This window comes from Delphinapterus leucas, chromosome 1 (assembly GCF_059928025.1).
Source record: "Delphinapterus leucas isolate spDelLeu-1000000601 "Yukka" chromosome 1, BTC_Dleu_Yukka2, whole genome shotgun sequence".
NCBI classification, from domain to species: Eukaryota; Metazoa; Chordata; class Mammalia; order Artiodactyla; family Monodontidae; genus Delphinapterus; species Delphinapterus leucas.
Window position 1 is genome coordinate 182037204 of NC_143129.1, and position 26811 is coordinate 182064014.

The window sequence follows — 26811 nt, forward strand, 5'->3', positions numbered from 1 at the left end:
TTTAGTTATAGAATCAAAGAGAGTGAGAACTGGAAGAGTTGAGATCATTTGGTTCAGCCTTCTTTTTTTTAACCAGTAGCTTGAGGTAGCAGCCTGATTGTATGATCACTTTGTATCCCTGGAAACCATCGATTTGCATCTCACCCCTGTTTCTTTACATATGAAGACGAGTGAGAGGGCCACAGAGCATTGTGGTAGGGTTTTGTACCCCCCAGCCCCCCACCCCCGCCGTTGATTCTGGAGGCCTGTATGAATGGCATATCCGATAACTTGACCCTGCATCGACCTGTCGGTTAATCCTTATCACGGCCTGAGGGGCCACATGCAGCAGCTCATGTTGAAGACAGAACACAGAAAGTAACATGTCATGTCTCTGGGCAGCTGTATTCCCCGTAATTAATCCAGGAACCCAACAAATCTTGTCTGTCTCCAAAGGGAAATCAAACACCCATTACATTGCAATTGCAAAAAACCACTCTTAGCCAAAGACGGATTCCTGCCGGGGTGCAGGACAAGATTTCAAGTCTATGTGCAGTCGCCCTGGGACTGAGGAGCTTCCCTTCAGCCTGGGTCTTAGCCTCCCTGACTTAGGCAGCACTAATGGGAAATGGCCTGTAACTCTTTGAGAATGTTAAAGAAATTGAACCAGTTTGTGCCTGAGCAACCAATTAACAGTGAGGGTGACTGGGCTTTACAGCCTACAGGCAAGGGGCTAGATGGACGAACAAACCCACTCTGTGTCTTAATTCTAAACACATGTTCCCAAGGTGTCTCTTGCGTTGCTTGGAAGCATGAGCCCACCTTTTACAGTTGTTTCCAGGCTTCCAGAAAAGGTACACAGTCTTGTTCTTTTCCCACACCTCTGCTGGAAGAGAAAACGCTCTGTCCAGAGGGGAAGGATTTGCTCAAAGCTTCGCACTTCTCAGTAAAAACACATTCCAAACGTCTGGACTCATGCTGCCTTCAAAAGTGCCAGTGTGCCTCGAGGAATCCATACCCCTGTAGAAAAGCTCCAAGCAGCAAAGAGTGTGCAGATGGAGGAAACCCCTTTGTAGCCCGAGCACAAGCACAGATTATATCTTTCTTTTTAGCCCCATCTTTTTCTTTAATGCCCTTTTACATCCAGCCATTACCCAAGAGGCCAAGTCCCTCACCAGTCATCAGTAGAGCTTAAATTTATTTCTGGCTGCTCTAAAGACTTCTTACAGGTTCAGTTTACAACAGCTTGCCTGTATAGGGCATCTTACAAACTCCAAGGAAAGCTGCTTTTCAGTGCAGAAAGCTGACCATGAGTGAGGAGTTGTACAAAGAGTCCTGGGGTTTCTCCTAAAGCTGACCAAAAGGACAGAGGGTCTTTCCTTGTAACCCAAGACCATTCTAAAGGGTGCCGCTTGCTGTCGGTCAGTAGTTAACCTCTGCTCCTCCACTGCGTCTAGCTCATCCTCAGGAATGGCTGGAGATTTAGTGGGACCACTCTTACGGTGAGTTAGCAAAGCTGCTTCTGACTTTCATGTACCACTGCGAGGGGGAACAAACTGCTGGCAATTAAACTGGGTCACAGCACTCTGAAACCTTGAATTATAAGCTGTATCATGGTTTCAGAGCTGTTAAAGTGTACCTCTTAGAATTGATGAAATACGGTAGGTGCCCCATGGCCACCTCTGACACAGTCTGTCCCAGTGACAATGAAATGTATCAGTGGTAACACCATTGATCTCTCCAGATTCTTTTGGACATCTCATTGGCTATGAATCTTGGTGATTCAATTACAGTATGTTATGTTCCTCGTCTGTCAGCTTTTCCTTAACTAAAAAGGTAGGCATATTTTTTCCTTTTCCTGATCCCAGAATGGGCATCAGTATTTCTACAACGTGGCCTAACTCGGTACTGGAGTACAAGGCCAGCGCACATCTGCTCACACGATTATAAGTGTGGAGAGTTCAAAGCTGCCGAGTCACTGGATGCCGGGTCATTGAATTTTTGTTTCCCAACTTCATCCACATAATAGACTGAGTCAGAGCTCTTGGACATGCAGAAGCCAAGAAATCAGGATTTTACCCAAAATATCAACTCTATTTTGAGTCAAGGTAGTTGAAAATAAGCTTTGGGCTTCAGTCTGTCAGCCCTCCCCGCTTTGTTGTTTCCTGACAGCTTCTTCTTCCTGATCGCCTCTCTCAGAGCTCTTCATTTCACTCTGGATATGAAGAAGCAGAAAGGAGGAGAAAAACCTCCAGGCATCACCAGAAAAGGAGCAGTGCTCACTGTTGTAGAATAAAGAGATAATGGCCAATTTGTCAGGAAGTGTTGACAAGAAAGATAAAGTTGGCAGTAATTAACTGGCTGACATGCTGGGACTGATGCGCATGCCAGCGGCTCCCTAAATCAGCCGGGGCCTTGGAAATGTGACAGCCATTCATCATTTTTACAGCACGCCTCTGACAGGCCCCTGGGCTGGAAACCCGGCCAGCACAAATCGTGTGCTTTGACACTCCAGGTCTCCGCGACCTCTCAGTGCCTTACTCTGGTTGTGCTGGGGAGCCCGGGCCCCGCATTCAGCCAGGAGGGGCGTGGAGGTGATGGGTGAAATGGGACCGCTTGCCCTGCTTGTTGCCGGGCACTGTGCTTATCCTCAGGGAGGCCGCTCTGCTTCCCAGGGCTGACCCTGAAGGCGTCTACGGGACAGACCGCCTGTGAGCAGAGAGTGGGAGCTCCTGCCGCTCTCCTGGCGCCCTGGTGGCTTAACTAGTGCTGCTCTCACCCGGCCACGAGGGTGCGCCCACGAGACGGGTTCGTACGTGCCATCCAGCAGCAGGGTGACATTCTTATGCAGCTGTTAAAAATAATTATGAAGGGGCTTCCCTGGTGGCGCAGTGGTTGAGAGTCCGCCTGCCGATGCAGGGGACACGGGTTCGTGCCCCGGTCCGGGAAGATCCCACGTGCCGCGGAGCGGCTGCGCCCGTGAGCCATGGCCGCTGAGCCAGCGCGTCCGGAGCCTGTGCTCCGCAACGGGAGAGGCCGCAACAGTGAGAGGCCTGCGTACCGCAAAAGAAAAATAAATAAATAAATAAAAATAATTATGAAGACTCCGGATAAAGTAGGAAATGCCTGTGATATGTGAAAGAGCAGAATCCAAAGCTGTATGATCACTCTAGCTAGCACTGTGTATAAAATATGTATTTATACAGAATATACATGGGCAAAAGTAACATTCTAATATCGTGGTGAACTTCCCTCCCCCCACTTTTTCTTAATTAAAAAAAAAAAGATATACTTCCTCCTACCAGTCTCGAAAAGATAGTTTTTGTCTCTCCTTTCCCTAATCTACACAGTTGTTAGCATTCTATCTTTTTTATTCTTAAGGCCCCACTTTCTCACATACAGATCTGGCAAGTCTTCTAGATATTATGACAGACATGTCATTTACACTGTGAGCAGACAAAGGAAAGGGTGAAGACAAAGTAAGAGCTCATTATCCTTAAGCCACTGTGGTCTGAGATGTCAGGAACCCGTGTGATTGTCCAAGGCAGTCCACCCACCTCTCTTGCACCAGATTTTTTTTGTCTTGGTGCCTTAGGTCCCTGAGGGTGCCAAGGACACCAAATGTCCCAGCTTTGAAACCGTGTAATGAGGCCAGCCTCCTTTTCTTAATATGTAGAAAAGGAGTAAATTTACTCTTCCTAAGTTTCTGAAGCAAGAAAGGAAAGTTTGTCCTGCCAGACCCTGGGGTGCTATCTTCATGCCCTGACTGTGGCTTTAAGGGGGGGACCCTAAGGCCTGCCAGCCCCCTTCGCTCTCCCTACCCCTTCGCTCTCCCTACCCACCTGCGTTTGAATTACCCCTCACCACCTTTCTCCGCTGTACATTTCGGATGTTCTCACGTTGCCTTCTGTCTTCACTGCTGTCCTGCTTGAAAAGAGACTGTCACACCCTTGAGCTCCCCAGAGTCCCAGGGGAACTGCTTGATGAAAAGACATCAGGGCCCCACCAATCCTGGATCTTCCTGGCTCTGTACAGGAATCAAGATGTTTTGTTTTTAATCATCCGTTGGACACAGAGCTAAGTCTTGGTGCTGGAAGAAGTAACAGGGATGGACAGAAGCAGCTACCGCTCTATAAGAGAAATAAGAAAGACTGCTTGGGGGACTTCTCTGGTGGCACAGTGATTAAGAGTCCGCCTGCCAATGCAGGAGACACGGGTTCAAGCCCTGATCCGGGAAGATCCCGCATGCCGCAGAACAACTAAGCCCGTGTGCCACAACTACTGAGCCTGTACTCTAGAGCCTGTGAGCCACAACTGCTGAGCCCACGTGCCACAACTACTGAAGCCCGCGCGCCTAGAGCTCAGTAACAAAAGAAGCCACCGCAATGTGAAGCCCACGCACCGCAACAAAGAGTGGCCCCTGCTCTCCGCAACTATAAAAAGCCCACGTGCAGCAATGAAGACCCAACGTAGCCAAAAATAAATTAATTAATTAATTTTTTTAAAGTGCATTAATTAGGGCTTCCCTGGTGGCTCAGTGGTTGAGAGTCTGCCTGCCGATGCAGGGGACACGGGTTCGTGCCCCGGTCTGGGAAGATCCCACATGCCACGGAGCGGCTGGGCCCGTGAGCCATGGCCACTGAGCCTGCGCGTCCGGAGCCTGTGCTCCGCAACGGGAGAGACCACAACAGTGAGAGGCCCGCAAAAAAAAAAAAAGTGCATTAATTAAAAAAGATAAAGCAACAGAAAAAATTCATTAAAAAAAAAAAAGACTGCTTGATATACTGCTTGATACAAAGCAGGGTCCATCTGGGCCTCAACTTGGCTCTTCAGGAGCTCCTCAGCCAGACCCGCCCAGGTCCGCTGTCAGCTGTGTTGCATGTGTCACCAGCCCAGCACCAAGGGTATTCAGAGTATTTTTACTTGACAGAGAACCAAATAAAATGTAGACTGCACTAGAAATAGGAGAGAGAAGGCCCAGAGCCATTTGGGAAGCAAGTGCATGACGTTCTCGTAAATTCCTGATGCGAGCACTAGGAAAGCCTGAGTAGTCCCCCAGATGTGACTGCAGATGCTCCTCGTGTGACCGGCTTTCCAGTGGGCTCCAGCTCGTGTTGAGTTATCCTGCATCACTTTGCTCTTAGTAGCCGAAGGTCATCGAGGCACCAAGGCTAAGAGATGAGGTCGATAACCAAGTGAGCCGTACCATGAGGAATTACCAGGCCAGATGACATTGGATTTGACACCAGTCCAGAAGCCCAAAGAGCAATGACTTAGGAAACAACACAGTTCCTCAGGTTTCCCTTCAGGTAGTAAGAGTGGCATTTGGATGCCGAGCCAGAGACCCTCCTGTTGGTTTGCTAGTGGGTCAGCATTAGTTAGGATGTGGAGCAGTTAATGACCCGCTGTTTCTTCAGTCTCATCCTCAGTGAGACTGGTCACCACTTGCCTGTGAAAAGCACTGAGGAAAAGATTGAAGAGGTGAGTCACGGGGAAGTAAACAGTCCCCACTCCCAGCACTAGCTTCTCAGCCATCGCTTTCGGACAAGGAACGCACCAAGGCAATGAGAAGCTCCTTCACGTCTGAGTCCCTTACTCAGCTTACACACTTTCCCTACGTCTGGAAAGAGAGTTTTGGATAGTGGAGAAAAGATGCCTGGTGTAATCTGTTTGGTGTAGGAGGCATTGAGGCCATATCTTATTCTTATTTGTTAATTCGACTCAATTCTAAAAAGTGTTTCCCTCAATTGCCAAGAATTTCCCAGTTTCAAGCTCTTCAACTCAGCTTCCTTTAATAAAAATTAAATCTTGGAGTGAGGGAGGGGAGGTGGGGAATGAATGAGTGAATATGTCTGAATAATTGCCTTTTCCCCTCTTGATATCCTAATTCATTGTGTTTCCCTGTCTGTCTCTCTTCATTGTATTTCTAACACCAGGTTTATTTGTGGGCTCTGCGTTTTATTCTGTGGGTAGGCAGCTTCTGTTTGCTCTGTCGCCTCGCAACTATACAAGAGCTCAACTGGATGTTCTCACTGCGCAGTGAAGTAGGATACAAATCTACCCCAACACCCATGCCAAGACAGCACTGGGACGGGATCCACTAGCCTAGAAATTCTTGTGCCGCAGCCATCTTTTCCTTCTGGCCTTGGTGAGCGTGGAGAGGAGACAGGCTATCTGGTTGACCTGTCATCCTGTGCGCTATTGTCGTGGGCACGTTGCTGCCTAAGCCTCCATCTCTCTACACTTGTTTGTTAGCGTCGGTGAGGCCTGGTTTGTGTTGTTAAGCACTCCTCTGCTGTTGGGCTGAGCTTTGAACAGTTTGCCCTTTATAAGCCTCCAGCATTAATACGGAAAGACCCCGGGGCACACAAGGGAGCGTTTATTGAACGGGCTGTAGAAAACTCCCAGCTGCCCCATAAAACGAGAGCTCCTCATTAGGGGGCCTTTTGAGCAAAGGTGGTTTCTGCACATGAGCCACACATACAGTCTCTCCCTTCAGTCTCATAAAACCACATCTGAGTTTAAAAAGGGAGTATTTGAACAGACAGTCTTGTGTCACCCAAGCAAGCAGGAGATTGGGGCATTAGTAGCTGGGAACTTCTGAGTTTCCACAGAGGCTTATTCATCCCCCACTTTGCAGCCTGCGCTCTGTCTGTAAGCCTGGCAGCCTCGAACAAGCTGCCTGTGGCCGCATGCTGACTGTCCTGCTGGGAGGTGTGGAGGCGTTGCCAGTGGCTTCTGAAAGGAAATAAAAAAATAGGAAACGGGAGCTTAGGGGTCAGAGCAGGGTGTTAGCCGTGGTATGGGTGAGGAAGCTAAAGGGAAGGTGCATTACAGCTCCTTTTTCCCGTACAGCAGATTATATACAGAGGTCGCTCATGGAAACGTCCCATGCCATGCTTTCAGTCACTTATTTTACACGTATTTGCTCAGGCCCACTGATGCCGAGAGTAGACAGCTGACACGCTTCTCTCCCACCGCAGAGCTGTACCCTTAGTTATTACTTCAGATCCTTTTAATGGTACAATTTCGCAGGGAAAGGATGACCGGCTGGGCCACGGTTTCCTTATACGTAAAATGGGAGTGTTAATAATGTCTACCTCGTAGGGTTAAGATGACATGTATCAGCAGTAATCAGCGTAGTGCCTGGCACCTACAGTGAGCCCTCAGTAAATTTAGGTATCTTTTTGTTGTTATTATAATCCATTGCCTCTCGTGATGGAGTGCCAGAAGCCGTGGAGGAAGGAGAAAAAGTTAAGGTCCCAAACAAGATGGTAGACTCTCTCGAGCACCAGGAGAACCTCGAGAGCCTCAGCCCCTGCAGTTGCGTTCTCCAGCAGCCTTGTAGGCACACATGGGAGACTCCACGGAAGGAAAGAAGAAAGAAATGCATTTAGGGAGAAAGTTCTACAGGAAAGAAGAATGCAAACAGGGAGGAGGAAAGAATAAACAGGATGAGAGCAGCTGGGTAACTTGAAATCTCTCCTCTCTGAACAGTCGAAAGTAGGTGTGTACAATCTCCTTTACTTTGAGGTCCTCAAACCAGAACTTAATTTATCAAAGGGACCCTTTCTCTCTGCTCCCACTCATTTTTCATGGGTTTGTTTTAGTCCATTTAGTCAAAGTTGTCATTTTTTCAGTGACTGTCCTTACTGTTGGACAAGAGCTTGTCATGCATCTCAAGGTGCACCCCCGGTTTTCCTGGCCATTGATCGAGGCCTGGTCAGTGTGGGTCCGCAGTGAGCCCAGCCCCTCTTTCCTTCCCACGGGGCTGTCTGCATCCTCACCTGCTCCCACACATATTCAAGCGGGGAGTTCTGTGCGGGTGACTTACGTGGACTTTCTCTTAAAGGAGTTGGGGCCATGTGATGAGTTTTCTTTTTAAGTTTGCAGAGCTGTGTTGGTCTGTCCTTAGAGGAGGTATATCAAAGCCATAGCAACATTAAGGTAAAATTTGTATTTCTCCTCTGAAGTCTCAAGTCACAACTTCCTGATTTTGATCAGTTTCTTGTAAAATTCTCCTTTTTATGTATAACAAATGGGCGAGTGGGGGGGGGGAGGACTTTTGCTTGCTTTTGTTTTTGTGTTGCTTTATTCCCCAGAGTGAGGCAAGTTTTGGTAATGTTTATAATTTGTTCTTGAAAATTAGAGTATGTTCCAGAGCATAGGACTGGAAGACAGTTATTAGAACTCCTGGATTTTTATGTCTGATTCTTAGAGTTAACTTCTTTTGGTTCAGGCAAGAAACACTTTCCTTATCTTCCTCATCAGAACACTTTATATTCCTACCAGGGCCATCCCAATAGTCCACATTAGGACTAAAAATAATATATAGACTATATTACTATATATAGTTACATATGATATATTACATATTTGAGTATAATATATAGAATATATACTGGCTTTCTTTTTTCCTGCCTTCTTGTGCTTCCAAAATCTTTATTTGGGCTCAAGGAGCTAGATTATCACAAATCTATACCCAGTAATATTAATTATTAATATGGTTTACCCAGCCCTATGTGAGTGAGCAACAAAGCTGAGAACCTGACTTAGAGGCCAAGAGGAATGGGAAACTGCTTCACAATGAGCATGCAGTGGAATTAGTCCCTTTGGACTTGGCTTTTCATTCTCAGCTTAGAAAAACTCTCATAGGGCTTCCTAAAGGACCATGATGTTACAGCTTCACTTTGAAATTAAAAATATTTCTGAATCCTGCAGCAGAAAACTTACGGAGAACATTTGGGCTCATTGCTTTGCTTGGGACCCACACAGAAGCACCAAACAGTCCGCCCAGTAGATCCCACACAAGGTTGCCCATCTACTCCTATAAATAAAGGAGAGGGATGTCTGTGCAGTTACTTTCGCCTCTGGTTGCAGAGCCTGGAGCCTTGAGCTTGGACACCCAGTCTAGACTCCCAAGGTGGTCTGTCACATTTTGCTCCCTGCCTATGAACAGATGTAGTCGTTGTTGTCCTGTGGTTTTCTCAAGCCTGCTCCCTCCCTCTCTTCTTTGCATAACTCAAGCTTAGGTTTAGTGTTGGGTTAGTTGCTGCTTACCCTCTTACATAGGTCCCTATTGGAACAAGGGTCTGAGCCTTGCAGCTCCCCTACTTTCAGGACCTCTTCACAGCCTCTCTGATGAACCAACTTCAGGCAGCAAGCCTTCCAGCTTTCCTGCCCAGTTGCCCCAATACACTTACAGTTCTCCAGCCCCAACTGGCCATATGCTGCACACAGATGACATCAGCAAAGTTGTGTGTTGTTAAGAAAAGCATCTCTCTGCCAGAGAGACCAGGCAAGTGACTTGGGATGCGATCCCTTCACAGCCTGCTGCAGAGGGAGGGCTTGGTCTTTGAAAAGGGACCAGGGAAACATCTGAATTTGAAAGAGATGGGCCCTGTCAGGGGAGCAGTCAAGACTGTTGCTGGGTTCTCTGTCATTGACGTGGATGACCCAGCCTCAGTGCCACTTGTTTGTCACCCACAGAGCCTGATGATTTTTATTCATTTTGGTTATTCTTATCACCAAGGGCAACTGATGAGAAGAAGTAAGAGTTAAAAGTTCAGAGGTACCTCATCTGGTTGTGTTCTACAACAGGAACGGTTCTGGAGCCAGGGTTTCTAGTTAAAAAACAGACATGTGCTGCCTGACGTATGATATCTGAGAGGAAACCAGTCTGCTGCTTGGAGGAAGGGCCCCAGAGCAGGCAAGGCCTCCTGTCCACCAAATGTGGCCCCTTCAAAATTAGGAGTATGAGATCAAGATGAAATCATTCAGGCCGAGCTTTCTGGGTGGTAATAGATAATTGATGCTCTTTCTACATCTGTAAGACATTGTCCCCAGCATGCTGGTGAGCCATCTGCCCACAAATGACCCTGCACCTCCCACCCTCTGACATGCTGAGTGTAACCACCTATTCCTTTTGTTTTCCCAGCATTAATAATAAGCTACAGCAGCCAGAGGCAGCTGCCGGGGTATTAGAATATGCCATGAAACACTTCGGAGAGCTGGTAAGTTGCCTCATTCCTTTTAGAAGAGCAAGAGGTAGCCACCTGGCTAGGGAGGCACTAAGCCACGACCTTAAGAAAGTTACTTTCCTTTTCTGTTTTTTTGCCAATTGTTAAAAATCTGATGCTGACTTACCTATATCTTGAGGTTGAAGGAGACAGTGGCTGTATGGAGTGTATTCAAGCTGAACAGAGATCGTGAGGGCAGAATCTAAAAAATAGTAATAACTTGTATTTATCAGACTCTCAGCATGCGCCTAGCCCTTTGCTATGTGCTTTATGTACTTCATCTAATTCAGTCCTCACAGGAACCCTTTGAATGTGTACTATTGTTATCCCATTTTACAGATGAGGAGACTGTGGTCCCAGCAGGATAACAACCTTACCTGAGCTGACAGTGAATAAGTGGCAGAGCCAGGACTTGAACCCCGGGCAGTCTGGTGTCAGAGCCCAGGTGTTTAACCCTGACCAGAGTTGTCTTTGTGTCCTCTGTGACAGCCAGCATTGCCACTGGCCCATAGTTAAGGCTTAGTACCTACTTCAGAGGAAACCATGGGTAATTCTCCAGAAAAAAATATGCCATAATTTATACCTGGTATTGAGGGATTGTTCCATTTCATTATTGCTTATATAGCTTCTTGCCTCCTGCCATCTTTGCCCAACTGATATTAAAATGATTCCGTTACTCTCTGTAGTCCTGGGAGAGTGCTTTGGTAACTCCAAACCATATATAAGGCATCGACTTAATCAACTTAACATTGACTTCCTGGAAGGTCAGGAAGTTCTGGGTCCATATATTTGGTGAGGAACCTTTTATTAGTCAAGTAGGTCACTTACTCCAGTCTGCCTTAATCAAGAGCCCAGTGTGTTAGAGTGAAGAAAAGTGACTACTTCACGGGCTTTTGCCTTCTACAAGGGCTGTTCAACGGGGCTGAAACCTTTCAGGGAATATTTTGCCATCTTGAGCACGTATCTATGACTAGACTAAGAAAGCATCTCCAGATGACAAAACAGAAGGGACTGTGTCTCATCCATCTTTGCCACAATCCTTGTTTGCAGAGGGAAGAAGGTCAGCAAAGAGGGCACTTCATGTACTCCACCCAGAGATGTCCTCTCCTGTGATATCCTTAGCGCTTAGACCGCAGTAATTGAAACAAGGATTCCACAAACATCTGGTATTCAGGCGATTTTATACCCCGGTGGCTCAGAGTACCAACCTTAAATGAAGAGTTCCCCCGTCTCCAGGTTCTAAAGGTGGCCATTGCTCCAGGGTGGCTGCTAAACCTGTGGTGGATTTTCTGTTATATTTAGGTGGCTGAGTCACATCAAGCTCGACAGTGATTGCTTTTTCTTGGCAGGACCTGCCCTTTTCAGCGCAGTTTAGGTAACAGCAATCTCATTAGAATTTTGTGGGATTCATTGCTTAAACCTTATAGTTTCTGAAATCTGTTGCAGTTCAAAATATCCTGCCCCCTACGTGACCTGCTCCATACGCCACTCCCTCTACTTTCTGCCTGTTCATACTGAGTGTGTGCCATACATTAGTCATGAGCCTTTGTTTCTTTTCCACCCAGTATAGAAATTCAAAATGGGAAGTTTACCAGTGTTACTCTTTAATTTCAGAGTTTTTAATTGTACAGTCTCTGCAGTCACTGTTTTCTCTGTTAAGTTTTTGCTTTCATATTTAGGCATAGTAGAGCGGCATGATTCTAGACGAGCTTGGGAAATGGAGCTTAGGCGGTTCTACCCTCCACAGAGTCCATTTTGGCAAACCTCATTGTACATGGACATTGGGGAACGGGCTGTTGTGGCCGCAGAATTAGGCCTGGGGAAGTAGAGGGGGCTGGCTCTGCTGAAAACACACGAGGGGAAGCAGGCACAAGTTAGCTCCCTAAAATAGAAATGACCTCCTTACAGAGGTTCAAGGAGAAAAGATTCTGTCAGAGAGCTTAGCACACAGTAGCTGTTAGTGTACGTGCTGCTCAAATAAGACTTTCATTTAGAAAGGAGAGAAAGGTAATGGGGGAAGCAAATGTGGGCCCTGCATTGTATCATACAAATTCCACTGCAGGATCGTACTGTTGTTAAATAAATCCCTGGAGAGCCACTCCCCTGGCCCAGTAGAGAAATGGTCGTTTACCAAGCTGGTAATGAAGAAGCCCAGAAGACAGACTGAGGTGGAGGCAGATGGAGGGCAGACAGAGGCAGATGTCTGGTGGAGGCAGATGGAGGGCAAACAGTCCCCGGGCCATTCAGAGAGCCGTAGTCTGCAGCTTCTAGACTGCAGTACCGCTCATTCACGTGGCCGACACTGAACTGCAGCGTGGCGCGCCATCTGCCGGGTAACGGAACCCGTCCTTTGGCCCCTGCCACTGGTAAAGCTGCCAAGTGCTAAGCAGGAGGGAACATTGGATGGGGGAGACTCTAGAAGAAGGGAGGAAGGTTTTTCCAAAGAATTTTAACTGGCAGTATTATATTGTATTTTAAATTATTATTTCCTGAAAGTTTAAAAATGCATTAAGAAACGCAGAGAATCGAGAGCTTTTAAAAAGCGAGTGGTTTTCCTCCAGCAGATATGCAGATGTGACCTGGTCTTTCTGGCCTCATCCGGAAAGCAGCTGCCACCCCTGCCATGTGGCCCACTGTCAGCATTCCAGCAGATCAAGGCCTTAGCATCCTTATAGGAGCCCTGGTCGGGGCTTCCTGCCGTCCTAAATGATTTCCTCTGTCTTTGTATCCCCACATGCTGGAGTTCTGCTGGCTTCTGTGTCTGGGCTGGAAGTGACGGGGGGAAAGCACAGCCTGACATCTGCTCTCAGATTATCCCAGGGTTGTTCCATCACTGTGCCAAGGAACCAGCATTCCCACTGTCACCAAACATACCTCCGGATATTCTGGAGTTCTTTTCAGTCAAAGCCAAGGCAAACGGTGATGGGTGAAGTGTCACGCGTACAGCACAGCACACTCGGGAAAGAGAGTCTGTGGATTGAAAAATGTACCCCTGTGTTCTCTGTGCCTCCCAACAGTCCTCTTTCTTTTCCACTTGCCAGGAGATCCAGGCTACCTGGTATGAGAAACTGCATGAGTGGGAGGATGCTCTTGTGGCCTACGATAAGAAAATGGACACCAACAAGGATGACCCAGAGCTGATGCTGGGCCGCATGCGCTGCCTCGAGGCCTTGGGGGAATGGTAAGCTGTAACGGGATGATGGCCGAGTTGCATTTGAAATGCTTCTCCCAACCAGAGTTCTCATCTAAGACTCTCATTTTTGTTTCACTTGGTTATTTTCCCAGGAATCATCTATCACTTTGGAGTGTTTCTCTCTCTGTTCTGTTGCAGTGCTAAATAGAAAGACGCTTTTTTTCTTTCTTTTTAACTTAAACTTTGTAATGCTCTGGGACAGGACAGGTGTGGGTGTGCTCCTGGGATCTACAGCTGTTTTCTCTCTGCCTCTTGACCTTGACTGACTGATGAAGACTTCATATTCTTACTCTGCAACCTTGATTTTTTTTCTTTTCTTTATTACCTCTTGCTAATGATTTTAGGAAAGAACAGATGACTGCTTTCTTCAGGTGCTTCACCTTTATTGAATGCTTACTACGGGCTCAGCACTATGCCAGGCTCCAGAGATTAAAAAGAAAAAAAAAAAAAAAAAAAAAGGCCTCTTCCTTTGTGAGGCTGATGAGACAATCACGTTGCAGGCAGTTACTAGAGCCTGAGAGCCCAGGGACAATGAGTGGTCTGAGCACACAGCTCTGAAAGACCGAAGTGGGGAACGGGGTGATCTTGCAGTTCTCCCTGGAAGAAGGTCTACGGTTGGGAGACAGGTGAAGGAGAATGGGGAGAGGGAAAGGGCGTGCCAGGTAGAAGTGACAGTAACGCTTGATTTAGAACACTTGCCTGCATCTTGGCCTGGGGAGTTGTTAGGGGATGTTAAAGGAAAAATGGTTCCTGTTCCGTTTTCCAGCATCCAGTGCAGCTTTTTAAAATAGCTAAAACAAAATGCCACCCTGCAGTCATGAACTAGTTTAACTACAGTTTTAAATAACAAACAGAATGCTGTACTGCCTCCCCACGAGCAGATTATCTCAACTTCCTCTTGCATATGGGACTGAGTGCCCCATTCATTCATTCAGCCAGTCGTACTGAGCGCTTACTCATTGCCAGTGTCTGTGCTAGCCCCTGAGGACACAGCATGAACAAGAGGGACACAGCCCCTGCCTTCCCAGAGCTTACAGGGCAGACGACCAGGCTGCTGTAGCACAGTGTGAATACAGTTTTAAAGGAGAGGAGAAGCCCAGGGGCTGTGGGATATCAGAAGGGGCCCTAATCCTAGCTTGGAAGGTTCTGGAAGGCTTCCAGGAAGAAGCGGTAACTATCTCGGACCCAGACAGTGAGGAGGAGCGAGCACATTATTATGTTTAGAGTTCTGAAAGTTCAGCAAGGCTGTGGGGTCGAGTGTGTTGCGGAAAAGAGGTAAGAGGTGAGGCAAGAGAGCTAGGCAGGGGCCAGATCATGTGGGGCTTATGGTCCGCGTTAAGAGTTTGAACTTTAACCAAAGGGCTGTTGATTGGCCATTCTCCAAACCCCACAGAATTTTTTTCTTTGCATTCTTTCATTCAGTGACCTGAATTGCTCACCTCCTCTTCTCCTTTTTCTACTTTTTGAAATTCTCCCCATCTTTCAAGGTCCACCTGAACTGTTTCTCCCTCCTTGAAACCTTTTCTGCCCTCCCCGCCTTTCATAATTAGAGACAACCACTGTCCTTAGGTGGGTTAAGTAGGGTTGGCGTGGATGCGTTAGAAGAGACTTTATATGCGATTTTGTTTAATCTCCTTGTGTGACAGTTGGGAAACTGAGACTCATAGAAGTTGACGTAGCCTGCCTAGCCTGCCCGAGGTCTCCCGAGAGCAGAGTCATCCAGGTCTCCTGACGTTGCACTACCCAGTGCCATCTACCTCTGAGCTCTTGAATTCGTTCCAGTTTTATTATTACCTATAAAGTATAAGTGGCTAGTGATGCTGACCAAGGGGGTCTAAGAATGCAGTAGGCTAAAAGAGATTTTAAAAAGAGATGAAAGGGCTTCCCTGGTGGCGCAGTGGTTGAGAGTCCGCCTGCCGATGCAGTGGACACGGGTTCGTGCCCCGGTCCGGGAAGATCCCACATGCCGCGAAGCAGCTGGGCCCGTGAGCCATGGCCGCTGAGCCTGCGCGTCCAGAGCCTGTGCTCCGCAACGGGAGAGGCCACAACAGTGTACCGCCCGTGTACCGCAAAAAAAAAAAAAAGAGATGAAAGGAGTAGAATTCTTTTCCTGATCATATGCAGGTTTTTTATATGGTTTATTCAGCCAGTTCTATTTAGAGTGCAACTTCTGGATTGCTTTTGCTTTGAGTATGTATCCTGAATGTGCCCGAGGCAGGTGTTCACTGGAGGTGGCCCTCAGGAGTGATCCAGGGTTACCAGTGAGCTAAGACCCGCTCCCCATGCTCAGCCTCTGGGAGCTGAGTACCAGAGACAGCCACCCCCTCCCCCAGCTCCCCAGCCACACCTGCAGCTACTTGAACCTAAGTAAATCTCCCTGCACTGTTCCTTTCATGGCCTCTGGGTCCTTGAGGGCAGATTCCTCAGGAATGAGATCATAGACAGCCAAGTACTTAGGTGTTGCCAATTGAAGAACGCTCCTTACACTTTTTGCTGCTGCACTGGGTGGGAAAGTCAGAGTTTTGGAGGGCCTTTTACCCAGTCCTCCCTGGTGTCAGTGAGAGGTGCCAAAGAGCCTCCTAGTGGTTGCCCCACAGACAGTCTCATACTTTTTATTTATTTGATTTTGTTCGCCCCCGTGCCTTTGAGAGTTATGACTCAGTATATTCTGCATCCTTATTTGTAACAAATGTTTGTGGGAGAGGAACCCCGCCTCTGTGTACACCGACCAGGTTCTGACAACTGTTGACACAGCCTCAGCTTGAAGTCGGTGCCTGTGTCCCCCTGGCGGGGCTGCCTTTCAGGATGCTGATTCTGCACTGCTCCCTGCTTTGTCTCTGGAGTTAACAGTTAGTGGCGTTTCACACTGAACTCGCTCCCTGCCTCGAGATGAAGAGGAAAGCTAAATCCCAGACCTGTGACACAGAAATGGGGGGTCCTGACGAAACAGCAGAGGGAGGCTGAATTGCCTACGGCTACCAGCTGTACAAATTGGAGTTCTAGGGTTGGAAGGAGCATTCAGAGATCATGTCGCTTTCCTTTACCTCCAGACAGGACCCCAGCGAAAATGTGCTGCCCAGAGGAGCTGTTCTATGCTCTGAGCCAGTGGTTCTCTAACTGTGGCCCCTGGATCACAGCATCAGTATCACCTAGAAACTTGTTAGAAATCTACTTTCTCAGGCCCCAGTTCAGACCTCCCGAATCAGAAACTCAAGGATGGCACCCAACAATCTATGTAAGGAGCCCTCCATGGGATTATGATGCACATAACAATCTGAGAACTGCTGCTCTAAGATAACCTCCAGCAGGACCCAGAGTGAAGGTTTCTCAGTTTAGACGGCAGGAAAACAACACTGAGGTTCATCCAGCTGCTGTCTCTGAGCTTCAGTAAGTGCACAGGGCAGGATGGCTGCCCACTTCCTCTTTTTTATCTTGGCTGTGTATTGAGCTAGAATGCTTGCATCCCTGGCTCTCTTGACCTTGTGACAGAGAGACAGTGAAAGGTAATGACTGCCAGGCCATGATGCTGGATAATGGCCCCGAGCAGTTCTCCTAGATGTGGTCAGCAGTCAGCTTCTCGGTGAGCCCAGCCCAGATCCCTTCAACATCTTTATCGCCTCCCCGCTCCCTGTCCCCCATGTCACCTTATAGTGCAGTGTAGCTCATGTCCCACGAGGCTTCTGAGCTGGGCCACTTGGAACTTGTACCTTTTCTCTTGACTCCACTCCCAATACCAAGTTAAAAGATCCTGCAGCATCTCTTTCAGAAAGCAGGAAAGATTAAGGAGTCTCCTAGCTGAGTCTTGAAGCTCACATGAAAGCAGGAGCTCGTATTTGCCCAGTAGCAGAGTTTTATTTCCTTTCCTTCAGAAGTGCAACATGGGAGGGCAGCAGTTTTAACAGCCAACAGGCATCTTTTCTTGAGGGCTTCTGCTCTCTCTGTGTATCAGAGTCTGCTGAACATCATACGTATCTCAGCGTCTCCTAGTCACACCCACACTCACGGTAGTTGTGCGCAATTCTGAGAGTGAGCAACATCTGGATTTCTGGTAGATGTGACCATTGTAGCACCTTCTTCCTCTGTGCAGATTGATTGCATTTGCGTTTCATTTCAGACTGCAAGCATTGGTATAATACTTTTAAAAGCCAATTCTCCCTATAGCTTGGAACCCAAAAGAATGTCCAGATGTGTCTCTTCAGATGGCTTTCTCTGTAGGCCTTCCAAAGGGAAAGAGCCCAGAGTTCATTGGCATAGGAGAAAAGTTATTTAATATTTATGAAGGGGGCCAGATGTTCACATTTCACGTCACACCTAGTTAGACACGATCCCTATCTTAGATAAACTCGCTCTCAGACAAATTATGAGCCACCAGGACATAGAAACAACAAATGACCAGTCACTTCTCAATTATATCACACAGTCAAAAGTACTTTTTCTTTAAAGGCTCCCAGTTCAAGGCAGGCCCCTATCATCCAGTTCCTCCACAGCCTCCAGCTAACCTAAGGGGCTAGAGAGAAAGATGGAGGTGATATCTGTTAACCCGACTGTATAATTCCTTTTCTTCAGGGGGCAGCTCCACCAGCAGTGCTGTGAAAAGTGGACCCTGGTTAATGATGAGACCCAAGCCAAGATGGCCCGGATGGCTGCTGCAGCCGCATGGGGTTTAGGTAAGGCTCCCCTCCCAGGCACTCAGTCAAGGTGAGGACAGTGAGGCTGGGGGCTCGCATCTGAAAAGTGTGGCACTGTGGCTGCAGACAGAGATGTCAGGGCTATAGAAGCATAAAACTGTTCACGCCCACTTCTCCCTCCTCCATCTGTCCTTTCTATCTCATGACTTTGACTAACTTTGTTAGATGTGTCTAATAATGGCTATTCACAGGGAGGCCAAGGAAAACAGTGATCAGGCATCAAAACTGAGATATTTAGTGAAGTTTGTTTGTAATCTGGCTCCATCATCATTAGCCTTTTTCCATATTTCTGCTGTGCATGGGGTCGCCACCTCATGATCCAGTATGGTTGCTGGAGCTCCACCAACATGTCTTTATCCTACAGGAATAATGAGAGAAGTCAGCTGTCTATCTCCTTTTATTTCTTAACTTTTATTATAGAATTTTCCCAACAAATACAGAAGTGACTAGTATAATGAACCCCTATATGCTGTTCACCTTCTCCAACAGTTATAAACATTCTGGCAGTTTTGTTTCCTCTGTTCTCCTCCTTGCTGCCCAGCACTCAGACAGCTTCCTCCCGCTCCCTGAGTGTTTTCAAGCAGCGATTTCCTAAAAACTTCCCACAGACAAGTGTCGTTTTCTGACATCAGACCCCAGCAGAGAGGATTCCCAGTGTCTGTTCTAGGGATGTTCTCAGTAAGAGGGGAAAGGGCCCATGGATGTCCCAGGTGGAAGCTGCACCTGTGGAGTCCAGAGGAAGGTTACATAACATCCACCTCCATTCTCACCCTCTGGGTCACAGAGCTTATATCCTTTCCTTTCATGAGCTCTGAGCTGGATCCAGAACGTTTTTCAAAACCAAACTGCTTCCTGAGGAGTCATCATTTGTTATTTGCTTTTGCCCAGAGGCATAGAGAATGGATGCACCAGTGGTCTGGAGTGAAAGGCAGGAAAAGGCCTCGTAAAATCAGCAGCCCTGCAGTCTGCGGCTAATGAAGCTGGTATCTTTCCTGCAGATGGTTTTGGAAATCCTGGCATTTGATACATGCTCACCCCAGCAGGGGAAGTGACTGTGTCTTTCCAGATGCCACCATTTCCCCAGTCTGCCCTGATATGACACTACTGTGCTATGACCTAGCCCATCTTTCTGTTGTAACAGAGCCTCTTAAAATATTTATCTCCTCCCTCTGAGGCAAAGGTACTACCAGAGTGAGACAAGCAAACTGTTTGTCTCATCCTGCCCCCTGTCCGGATAACGGCCATATCAGTTGTTTAGGGGGAAGTGTAATGTCCAAGGTACCATTGAACTGTGAGATCCTCCGTTGGTTGGGAAGAAAGCTCTTCCATCTCACCTAGAGAAAGCTGGGCAAGTTCTCTAGGTTAATGAGGTGCTGCGTGGCACCCTCCTGACCTGTGCTTATGTGACTCCTTCCATCTTTCATGGAACTCCCTGGGGCAGCAGTGGAGGCCTGTGTTTGGAGGACAGATGTGGCCTTGTTAAACTGGCTCTCAGCCTCACAGAGTGTAGAGGCTCTCTGCAGGATTTGTATACAGCAGGCTCAAGTGTGTCCTATTCGAACCCCAAGCTAAATTCAAGTAACAGTGACAAGGCCTATTTGAGATGCTGCCTTTAGCCCAGCAGGCTGACCACCCTAATGCTTTTCTGTGTGTGCGTGTGCGTGCGTGTAGGTCAGTGGGACAGCATGGAGGAGTACACCTGCATGATCCCTCGGGATACCCACGACGGGGCATTTTACAGAGCCGTGCTGGCGCTGCATCAGGACCTCTTCTCCTTGGCGCAGCAGGTACAAACCTCCATGTACCCAGACCACCTACAAAGGGAAGGTAATCACGTGCACCCCGTCCGCGCCTAGCACGTGGCGCCTGTGTAAACAGGCTGTTGTACTTCAGCTCTGGCGTTTGGCTCTGTGGCCTCGTTAGAATGGCTTTGGAGTGCAAGGCTCGGTAAGAAGATGACTCCCAGCATATCAGCCAGGGCCACTTTCTGCTCTGAGAGAGGGACACGTGTTCCAGAAGTTACCGTTTAGATTGCTTTTGGAGTTGGCTTCTTGGGTCATCGTTGCATCCTTTTTACCATGTTGCTTTAGCACTGCTTGTGGTAGAGAGAAACTGTTCTACCAAAGGAGAATTCAGAGAGCAGCATGCCCCCTTCTGCAGCAGAAATCAGTCACAAGGTTCTTCTGGCTCTGCAGGCGTGTCACACGCTGGTTACCTTCTAGGAAAGTTAGCACTTGATTTGGAAATCCTCTGCTGTCCTGCAGAATGAAATACCGAGGTGACCGCATCCAGCCTGTCAGGCGCCCGACTGTCCTGGGTGAGGTGCCTGGGTAAATGACCTGAGCGCTACCAGATGGGGACATAGTCATATTAACCTTAAACATTCAAAAAAGGAAAAGCTCCACGTGCAGGGGTTTTAATTGATGAAACAGAGAAGACTCAAACTGCAGTCCTATGGCATCCCCACCGCCCCAAGCTCTGATTTACACGATGAGAACTGAGACCTGGGTCATTCCGGTCACAGGCACAAAAGCTCCCATTTACATGGGGAGGATTGGCATTCTTCTGCCAATTTCAGAGGCACTTCCTCAGGAGGACAAGGCGCTTAAAAGCCAGCGACAACCAGCTGGGCCATTTGAGTGCTTGCACAGTCTGTTCTTACCAGCATGCCTAGCATGGAGAAGTTGAAAGAAGGTAGATCCACAAGTTGTCCTCTTGAGATGCAAGAAAACAGTGATTCTGTTTCTAAGCACGAATTTTCCTTCCTTTGTTAAACAGGATCTAAGATGTTAAGCTTTTGGCTGCCATACATTTCTGTCTTTTCTGAGAAATCAGATAATGCTCTTCTCTAGGCTTTCAAATCTGGTAAAAGGTTTCTTCCCTCCTTCAGTGAACTTTTCTCTTCATCACTAGGATTTCAGTGAGACAGGTAACTTCTGCAGCTAGTCGGGAAGCCTGAAAATCACAGCCCTCCCTTCCCTCAGCTCCCAAGTCCACAGCTCAATTCCAGGGCTTCTCTTTTTCTCTTCCAGTGCATCGACAAAGCCCGGGACCTGCTGGACGCTGAGTTAACTGCGATGGCAGGAGAGAGCTACAGCCGGGCGTATGGGGTGAGTGTGGACCGTCTGCACGGTGCAGGGTTGGAAGCACATGTCAGTTCTTTTTGCAGAGTGGGCTCGTGAGGACACACAGGCTGCTGAGAGCATGCCTGTGGGACCAAAAAGAATGACTGAACTGAAGCCTGGCTTTCGAATTGTTCACGCTGTGTTAAGTTGGAATGCGATTTGCTTCCATCAGGCCATGGTTTCTTGCCACATGCTGTCCGAGCTGGAGGAGGTCATCCAGTACAAACTTGTCCCCGAGCGCCGGGAGATCATCCGCCAGATCTGGTGGGAGAGACTGCAGGTGAGCCTGGTAGAAAGCCCCGCTTAGCCTGCCCCCTCCTCCCCTGCTCAACAGAAGCTTCCTGCTTCCTCATAGAGGTTCCGTTTGCATTCAGAGCAGAACACCCACAGGCTTCTCACCTAATAGGCCTCTAGCTGCGAGACAATGACCTCTTTTTCGGCCTCCTTTTTACCCTTCTCTAGGAAGAAAAGAAAATTTTTTCTTTCTTTCTTTTTTGGCTGCACTGCACAGCCTGTGGGATCTTAGTTCCCCGACCAGAGATTGAACCTGTGCCCCCTGCAGTGGAAGCGCAGAGTCCTAACCACTGGACCACCAGGGAATTCCCAAAAGAAAATATCTTTAATAAATGACATAATGGCCAGCCAGTTGAGAATCTTGACCTCAAAATCAGTGGTTCTCAACTTTAGCCACACAATAGAATGACCTGGAGAGCTTTTTTTAAAAAATAAATTTATTTATTTTATTTATTTATTTTTGGCTGTGTTGGGTCTTCATTGCTGCGCACGGGCTTTCTCTGTTTGCGGCGAGCGGGGGCTACTCTTCGTTGTGGTGCCCGGGCTTCTCATTGTGGTGGCTTCTCTTGTTGCAGAGCACGGGCTCTAGGTTCATGGGCTTCAGTAGTTATGGCTTGCGGGCTCTAGAGCACAGGCTCAGTAGTGGTGGCTCACGGGCTTAGTTGCTCCGCGGCACGTGGGAGCTTCCCGGACCAGGGCTCGAACCCGTGTCCCCTGTATTGGCAGGCGGATTCTCAACCACTGCGCCACCAGGGAGGCGCCCTGGAGAGCTTTTAAAAATCTGGATGCCCAGACCACTTCCCAGACCAAATAAACAAAATTTCTGGGGATAGACCCAGGATCAGTATCTTTTCAGCCTTCCCAGATAATTCCAGGATGTGACTGACGCTGAGAACCACTGCTCTAAATCCACTTGCTGACCACCTGCATCCAGCCCTTTAAGTGGGGTGGCCTGATGTGTTCATTTACTAACCCCTGCCATTTACAGTTCCTCAGGTCATAGTCATCCCATAATCTCTGTGCAGACTTTTTTCCACTGAAGTTTCCCCTCATCGAGAAACTTTTCCAAGTCTTCCATCAGTATTTTCGTTGTACATTCTGATCATTTTAGCTTGAGGAGCTGTCAATTCCAGATCTGGGAGTCAGGAGTCTTAAGTGTCCTTGGAAAGGACAGCTCTCCCATTCTTTGAGTAGGGAGGAGAAGTTTGTCGGCAAATCCTTCACTGCTCCAGAAGCCACTTGTCCCCCTGCTTGTCATAATCAACCTTCGTCGATTTTAAGCTGTTTCCTCTTGACCCAATCCACACTTAATTCCAAATTCTGTCCCCAGACAAGTTGAGGTTTGTGCTTCCAACTTTTCAGTAGGCTGTGGCAGAGCCTTTTGACTCCAAGTTGCATTCCTGTCCACGAAGTTCTGGGCACATTCCACTGGAAAGGAAAAGAGCGGGGCAAAGGATTGCCTATGAATACAGTCGTTTATGCTCTGAAATGAGCACATGCTGTTCTTTCACATGTTTTATTAGCAATTATGAAGTGCCCAGTGAATGTTTTGATGGAAAATTGTCCATTGAACCCCAGAAAGGAATTCCACAAAGCCAGAATTTCCCACTTGACTTGTACACACCCTGGTGTTTTTAAGTGCCTATAATGAGGTGAAGTTTCCAAATCAGAGATCTGATGAATCTTCTGCCATTCTAACAAGTGGGCAAAATAGAGACTTGGAAGGGGGGTAGATTAAATGAGTCTCAGAAGGGACCCGTGTTTGACGTGACTGTGTCCAAGATGCCATCATCATCTTAGGCCTCCAGGACTTTCCTGCCTTGAGACAGGAAGCTGCTTTTAGGTTTCAGGGGCCAAGTGATTTCAGCGTCTGGGAGAAACTAGCAGGTGATGAGAAGTCACCAAAACAGTCGCTCGGTGTACTTTTTTCTGTTTCTCTAACTTGGCAAATTACTGTCGTTACACGTAACAGGACAGAAAATTATGGTCCAAGGCCTAAAAATACAGCGTTAACCTTGTGGTAGGAATTTGGCTCTTGTGGATGGCTTGCTGTCAGAACACTCAACCAACTGCCTAGGCTGGAAGAGTGCCGTTTTGCGATCAATTAAACTGAACTCCCCAGCCAGTGGCTCCCGCGGGGCAGTTTGAGAGGTCAACCTTACTTGCATTGGGTCTTTCCTTGCCTTGGGTTCTTTATTCAGGCTCAGATTGTGTCCTGTCATGTTTAAAAGCCTGCAACCATTGTCGCTAGACTTTTAGACTTACCTCCATGGAGGACAGCTCGTTGTTTGGTTTCATGGAACTCTCTGATGAAGTGATCTCAGAAACCCATCTCCCCTGGTGTTTGTCTCTGAATCTGACTTATTCTCAGGAAGGTGGAGGAGGAGAGGCTCGCTCTATTCTCAACAGTCTTTTGATATAAAATTAGCTTAGCCCCTTTGATAATGATTAATTCACTTTGTTTCTTTTTAATTTAAAAGAATTTATATGTGTGAATGAATGAGTCCCTTTCCCTTCTATGTGCAGTTTTTGATCTGAGACGAATAAAAATGTAGAGGAAAGGCAAGGTCAAGATCTGAGTGCAAGTTTAGGCTCTGATAACTTCAGAAATATAAACACCACCAACTTTCAAACAACATCAATTGAAAATTTAATTATTTCAATTTTGTTTACACTTAATTAGTTTTTTAAATTTTGAATGATGCATTTTAAATTTAATTTCTTTGTCAGTGATAGGCATCTTCAACCAGAGAGACTGAAGCAAAAAATTAAAGCTAAAAATACATTATTTACAATTCAGAAAAGAAATTTAAATAATTTAGTTCATTTAAGCCTCACCATGGCCCCATGAAGTTGGTACCATTTTTATCCCATTTTACAGATCAGTCACAGAGAGGTTAAGTAATTTGTCCAAAGTCACATAGGTAGTACAGTGGACGGGCCAGGATTCAGGTTCCAGAGTCCTTGCTGTACTGCTTCTCGAATTTTGAGAAGTTCCTAAGAGGTGTTTCACTCACAGTACCCTTCACTTGAGAAAGATAAGATTACGAAAATGAATCTCTTTTTTGTTTCAGGGTGGGTTTCACTGTTGCTTGTGAGGGGTTAAGTTATAGCAGAGCACGTGTCTAATCCTCGCTTCTGGACGTTCCAGGGCTGCCAGCGTATTGTGGAGGACTGGCAGAAAATCCTCATGGTGCGGTCGCTAGTGGTCAGCCCTCACGAGGACATGAGGACCTGGCTCAAGTATGCAAGCCTGTGTGGCAAGAGTGGCAGGCTGGTGAGTGTCCCCACCGTTGGGTAGGGTGGGAGTCTGAGGGGGTGCTCCTGGCCCAGTGCTGTGTATAACCCCAACCTCTTGTTTTGAAGGCTCTTGCTCATAAGACCTTAGTGCTGCTCCTGGGAGTTGATCCATCTCGGCAACTTGACCACCCTCTGCCAACAGTTCACCCCCAGGTGACCTACGCCTACATGAAAAATATGTGGAAGAGCGCTCGCAAGGTCTGTGCTGGAATCCTGCAGGAGACCACATTTCTCCAGAATGCTCACCTAATCTGCTGCTCGCTGCCTCCTCCAGGCCCGAAAGGAAACAGCGCCCAAACCACCATGCCAGGGAGTTCCCTCCTGTCAGGAGGCTATTTGGCCTCATTTCAAAAAGTGAATCATGTTCAAGGAGGTGCACATACACCATTGATCAAACCACCCAGTGCGATCGCAGTTCTGTTTACTAGCAGCTAGAATGTGCTAAAACACAGAAAAAGTTTCTGGGTTGTGTTGTTTTTCCCCCTAAGAGAAGTACCCAAAAAAACATGTTTGTGAAAACACAGACTGAAAGTTTCGTAAGACCAGCTCGGTGTTGCAGCTTCTCGTCTCCTCTCCTGTCGTCAGTTGGGCTCAGAAGCAGCAACACCCAGAGTGCGATGCTGAACCCAGTGGGGAAGCCACCTTGGAGCCAGTGTAGAATTCCTCTGACTTTATTTACAGACAGGTCCTTGGGAAATAGACGTGGCTTCTTTTTTGTTTTTATTTTTTAAAACAATCTCCCTGGACGATGGTGATGATTAACAAAAAGTAGGCCCTGGAGGCAAAATCACCGCCTGCTCTGGCTCCCCCATCATCGTCCTCATGAGACAGAGGAGGGAGTCCCAGCTCTCCTCTCCCTGTTGTTGTCCCCACAGTGCCCCTGAGATGAGAAAGGAATGCAGAGCAGCCGCTGGAGCTGTGGCTGTGGAAGATGTGATAAAATCGCAGTGGAGTCTCGGCTGAAGGCTTACTTGGGAGATCCCTGGGCTCTGTCAGAAGCTGATTTCTTTTGTGGGTGCTGGATCCTGTGACTCTGAATGCCACCCAGAGTGGGAGCCACAGCCCTGCACCACGCACTGGGTCTTTGATTGGGGCATACTTCAAATATCATGGCCCAAGTGTCCTTCTCCAAATGTGCAGTTTGGGGTTTTTTCTTTTATTGTTGTTTGAGGGGGGGTTGTTTTGTTTAGTCTCTGTGAGCCTCCCAGGCCAGAGCACTTCTGATTCAAAGCCTGACCTTCCTCCAGGCAAATGAGAAAAACAGAAGGTGCTGGATCTGAATATAGTCTGGTTTCCTTCCTACATGTAGCCTCCAAGTCTTTGAATGTCTTGCCGAAGGCAGGCGGAAGGAGGGTTTTGGCTAATATTTCAACCAAGGAGTGGCTTCTTTCAACATAGGACCACAGCCCAACTTCTCCACGGATTATGGCCTTTTCTTAGGAACCCAGATTCTGGAGGGAGACCATAAAACCACGTGGATTAAAGATTTAGAAATCTATTTAAAATTAGGTGCTTGAACTTCAAGCCCGGAGCTAGAGATGCCACATAAGTAAGAGCTCAGGAGCTACTCCAAGAAAACGGACTACTTAATAATAATTGTGCTATTGAACAAGTCACTTTACTTCTCTGAGCACTATGTTCTTCCTCCATAAATAAGGACTGTACTCTCTGCTTTGTCTGAGGCAGATGGAAATGGGGAAAAGCAGATCCCGTTCTGCAGGAAGACATCAGGCGATAGGTGTATGTCCACTGTTTTTCTAGACCAGACAGTTCACAGAATCTAGAGACAGGCTGGTTCCTTCTGTGAAATTTCACTAAGCCGAGAACATAGTTCTTGCCCACAAACCACGCAGGCAGTCAAGAGCCAGAATAGTCTGCCCAGCTTACACTCTGGGCCTGAGAGAAACCCCTTCCTCCAAGCGAGCGGTCCATCATCCGTAAGAGAGAAAGAATCATGTTTCCCCCTCCTCGCTTCCTGGGGATGGAGAAAAGAAGGAGTTTTTAACAGAACAGTTGCCTCCATGCCACAGAGTAGAAAGATACTAGAGTCTCCCATGCTGGGTAAACTGGCTAAACCTAACATTGGGCTTCAAATCCAAACTAATGCCCAGCCTTTCCAGTTCTGGCAGTTTTCGTTTTGTTCTTGTGGAGTCTCCCGAAGAGAATTTAAACTCTCTCTGGACAGTCAGTGACACGGAACCTGTGGGCTGTGG

At 47.6% G+C, this 26811-nt stretch overlaps 1 protein-coding gene across 10 annotated transcripts in view; it reads left to right on the top strand.

The window, feature by feature from the left end:
* Positions 1-26811, top strand: part of MTOR (mechanistic target of rapamycin kinase) — a 117362-nt gene that overhangs the window by 65723 nt on the left and 24828 nt on the right. For all 10 annotated transcript variants that reach the window (XR_016389009.1, XR_016389010.1, XM_089901306.1 and 7 more), the window contains exons 29-36: positions 9917-9992; positions 13040-13179; positions 17758-17858; positions 19551-19666; positions 20912-20989; positions 21177-21284; positions 24450-24575; positions 24665-24796. Coding sequence is in view for 8 of the 10 variants with exons in the window: in XM_089901306.1 (XP_089757432.1) it covers positions 9917-9992; positions 13040-13179; positions 17758-17858; positions 19551-19666; positions 20912-20989; positions 21177-21284; positions 24450-24575; positions 24665-24796 (877 nt within the window). In the remaining 2 variants the exon portion in view is untranslated. The remainder of the gene's footprint in view (positions 1-9916; positions 9993-13039; positions 13180-17757; positions 17859-19550; positions 19667-20911; positions 20990-21176; positions 21285-24449; positions 24576-24664; positions 24797-26811) is intronic.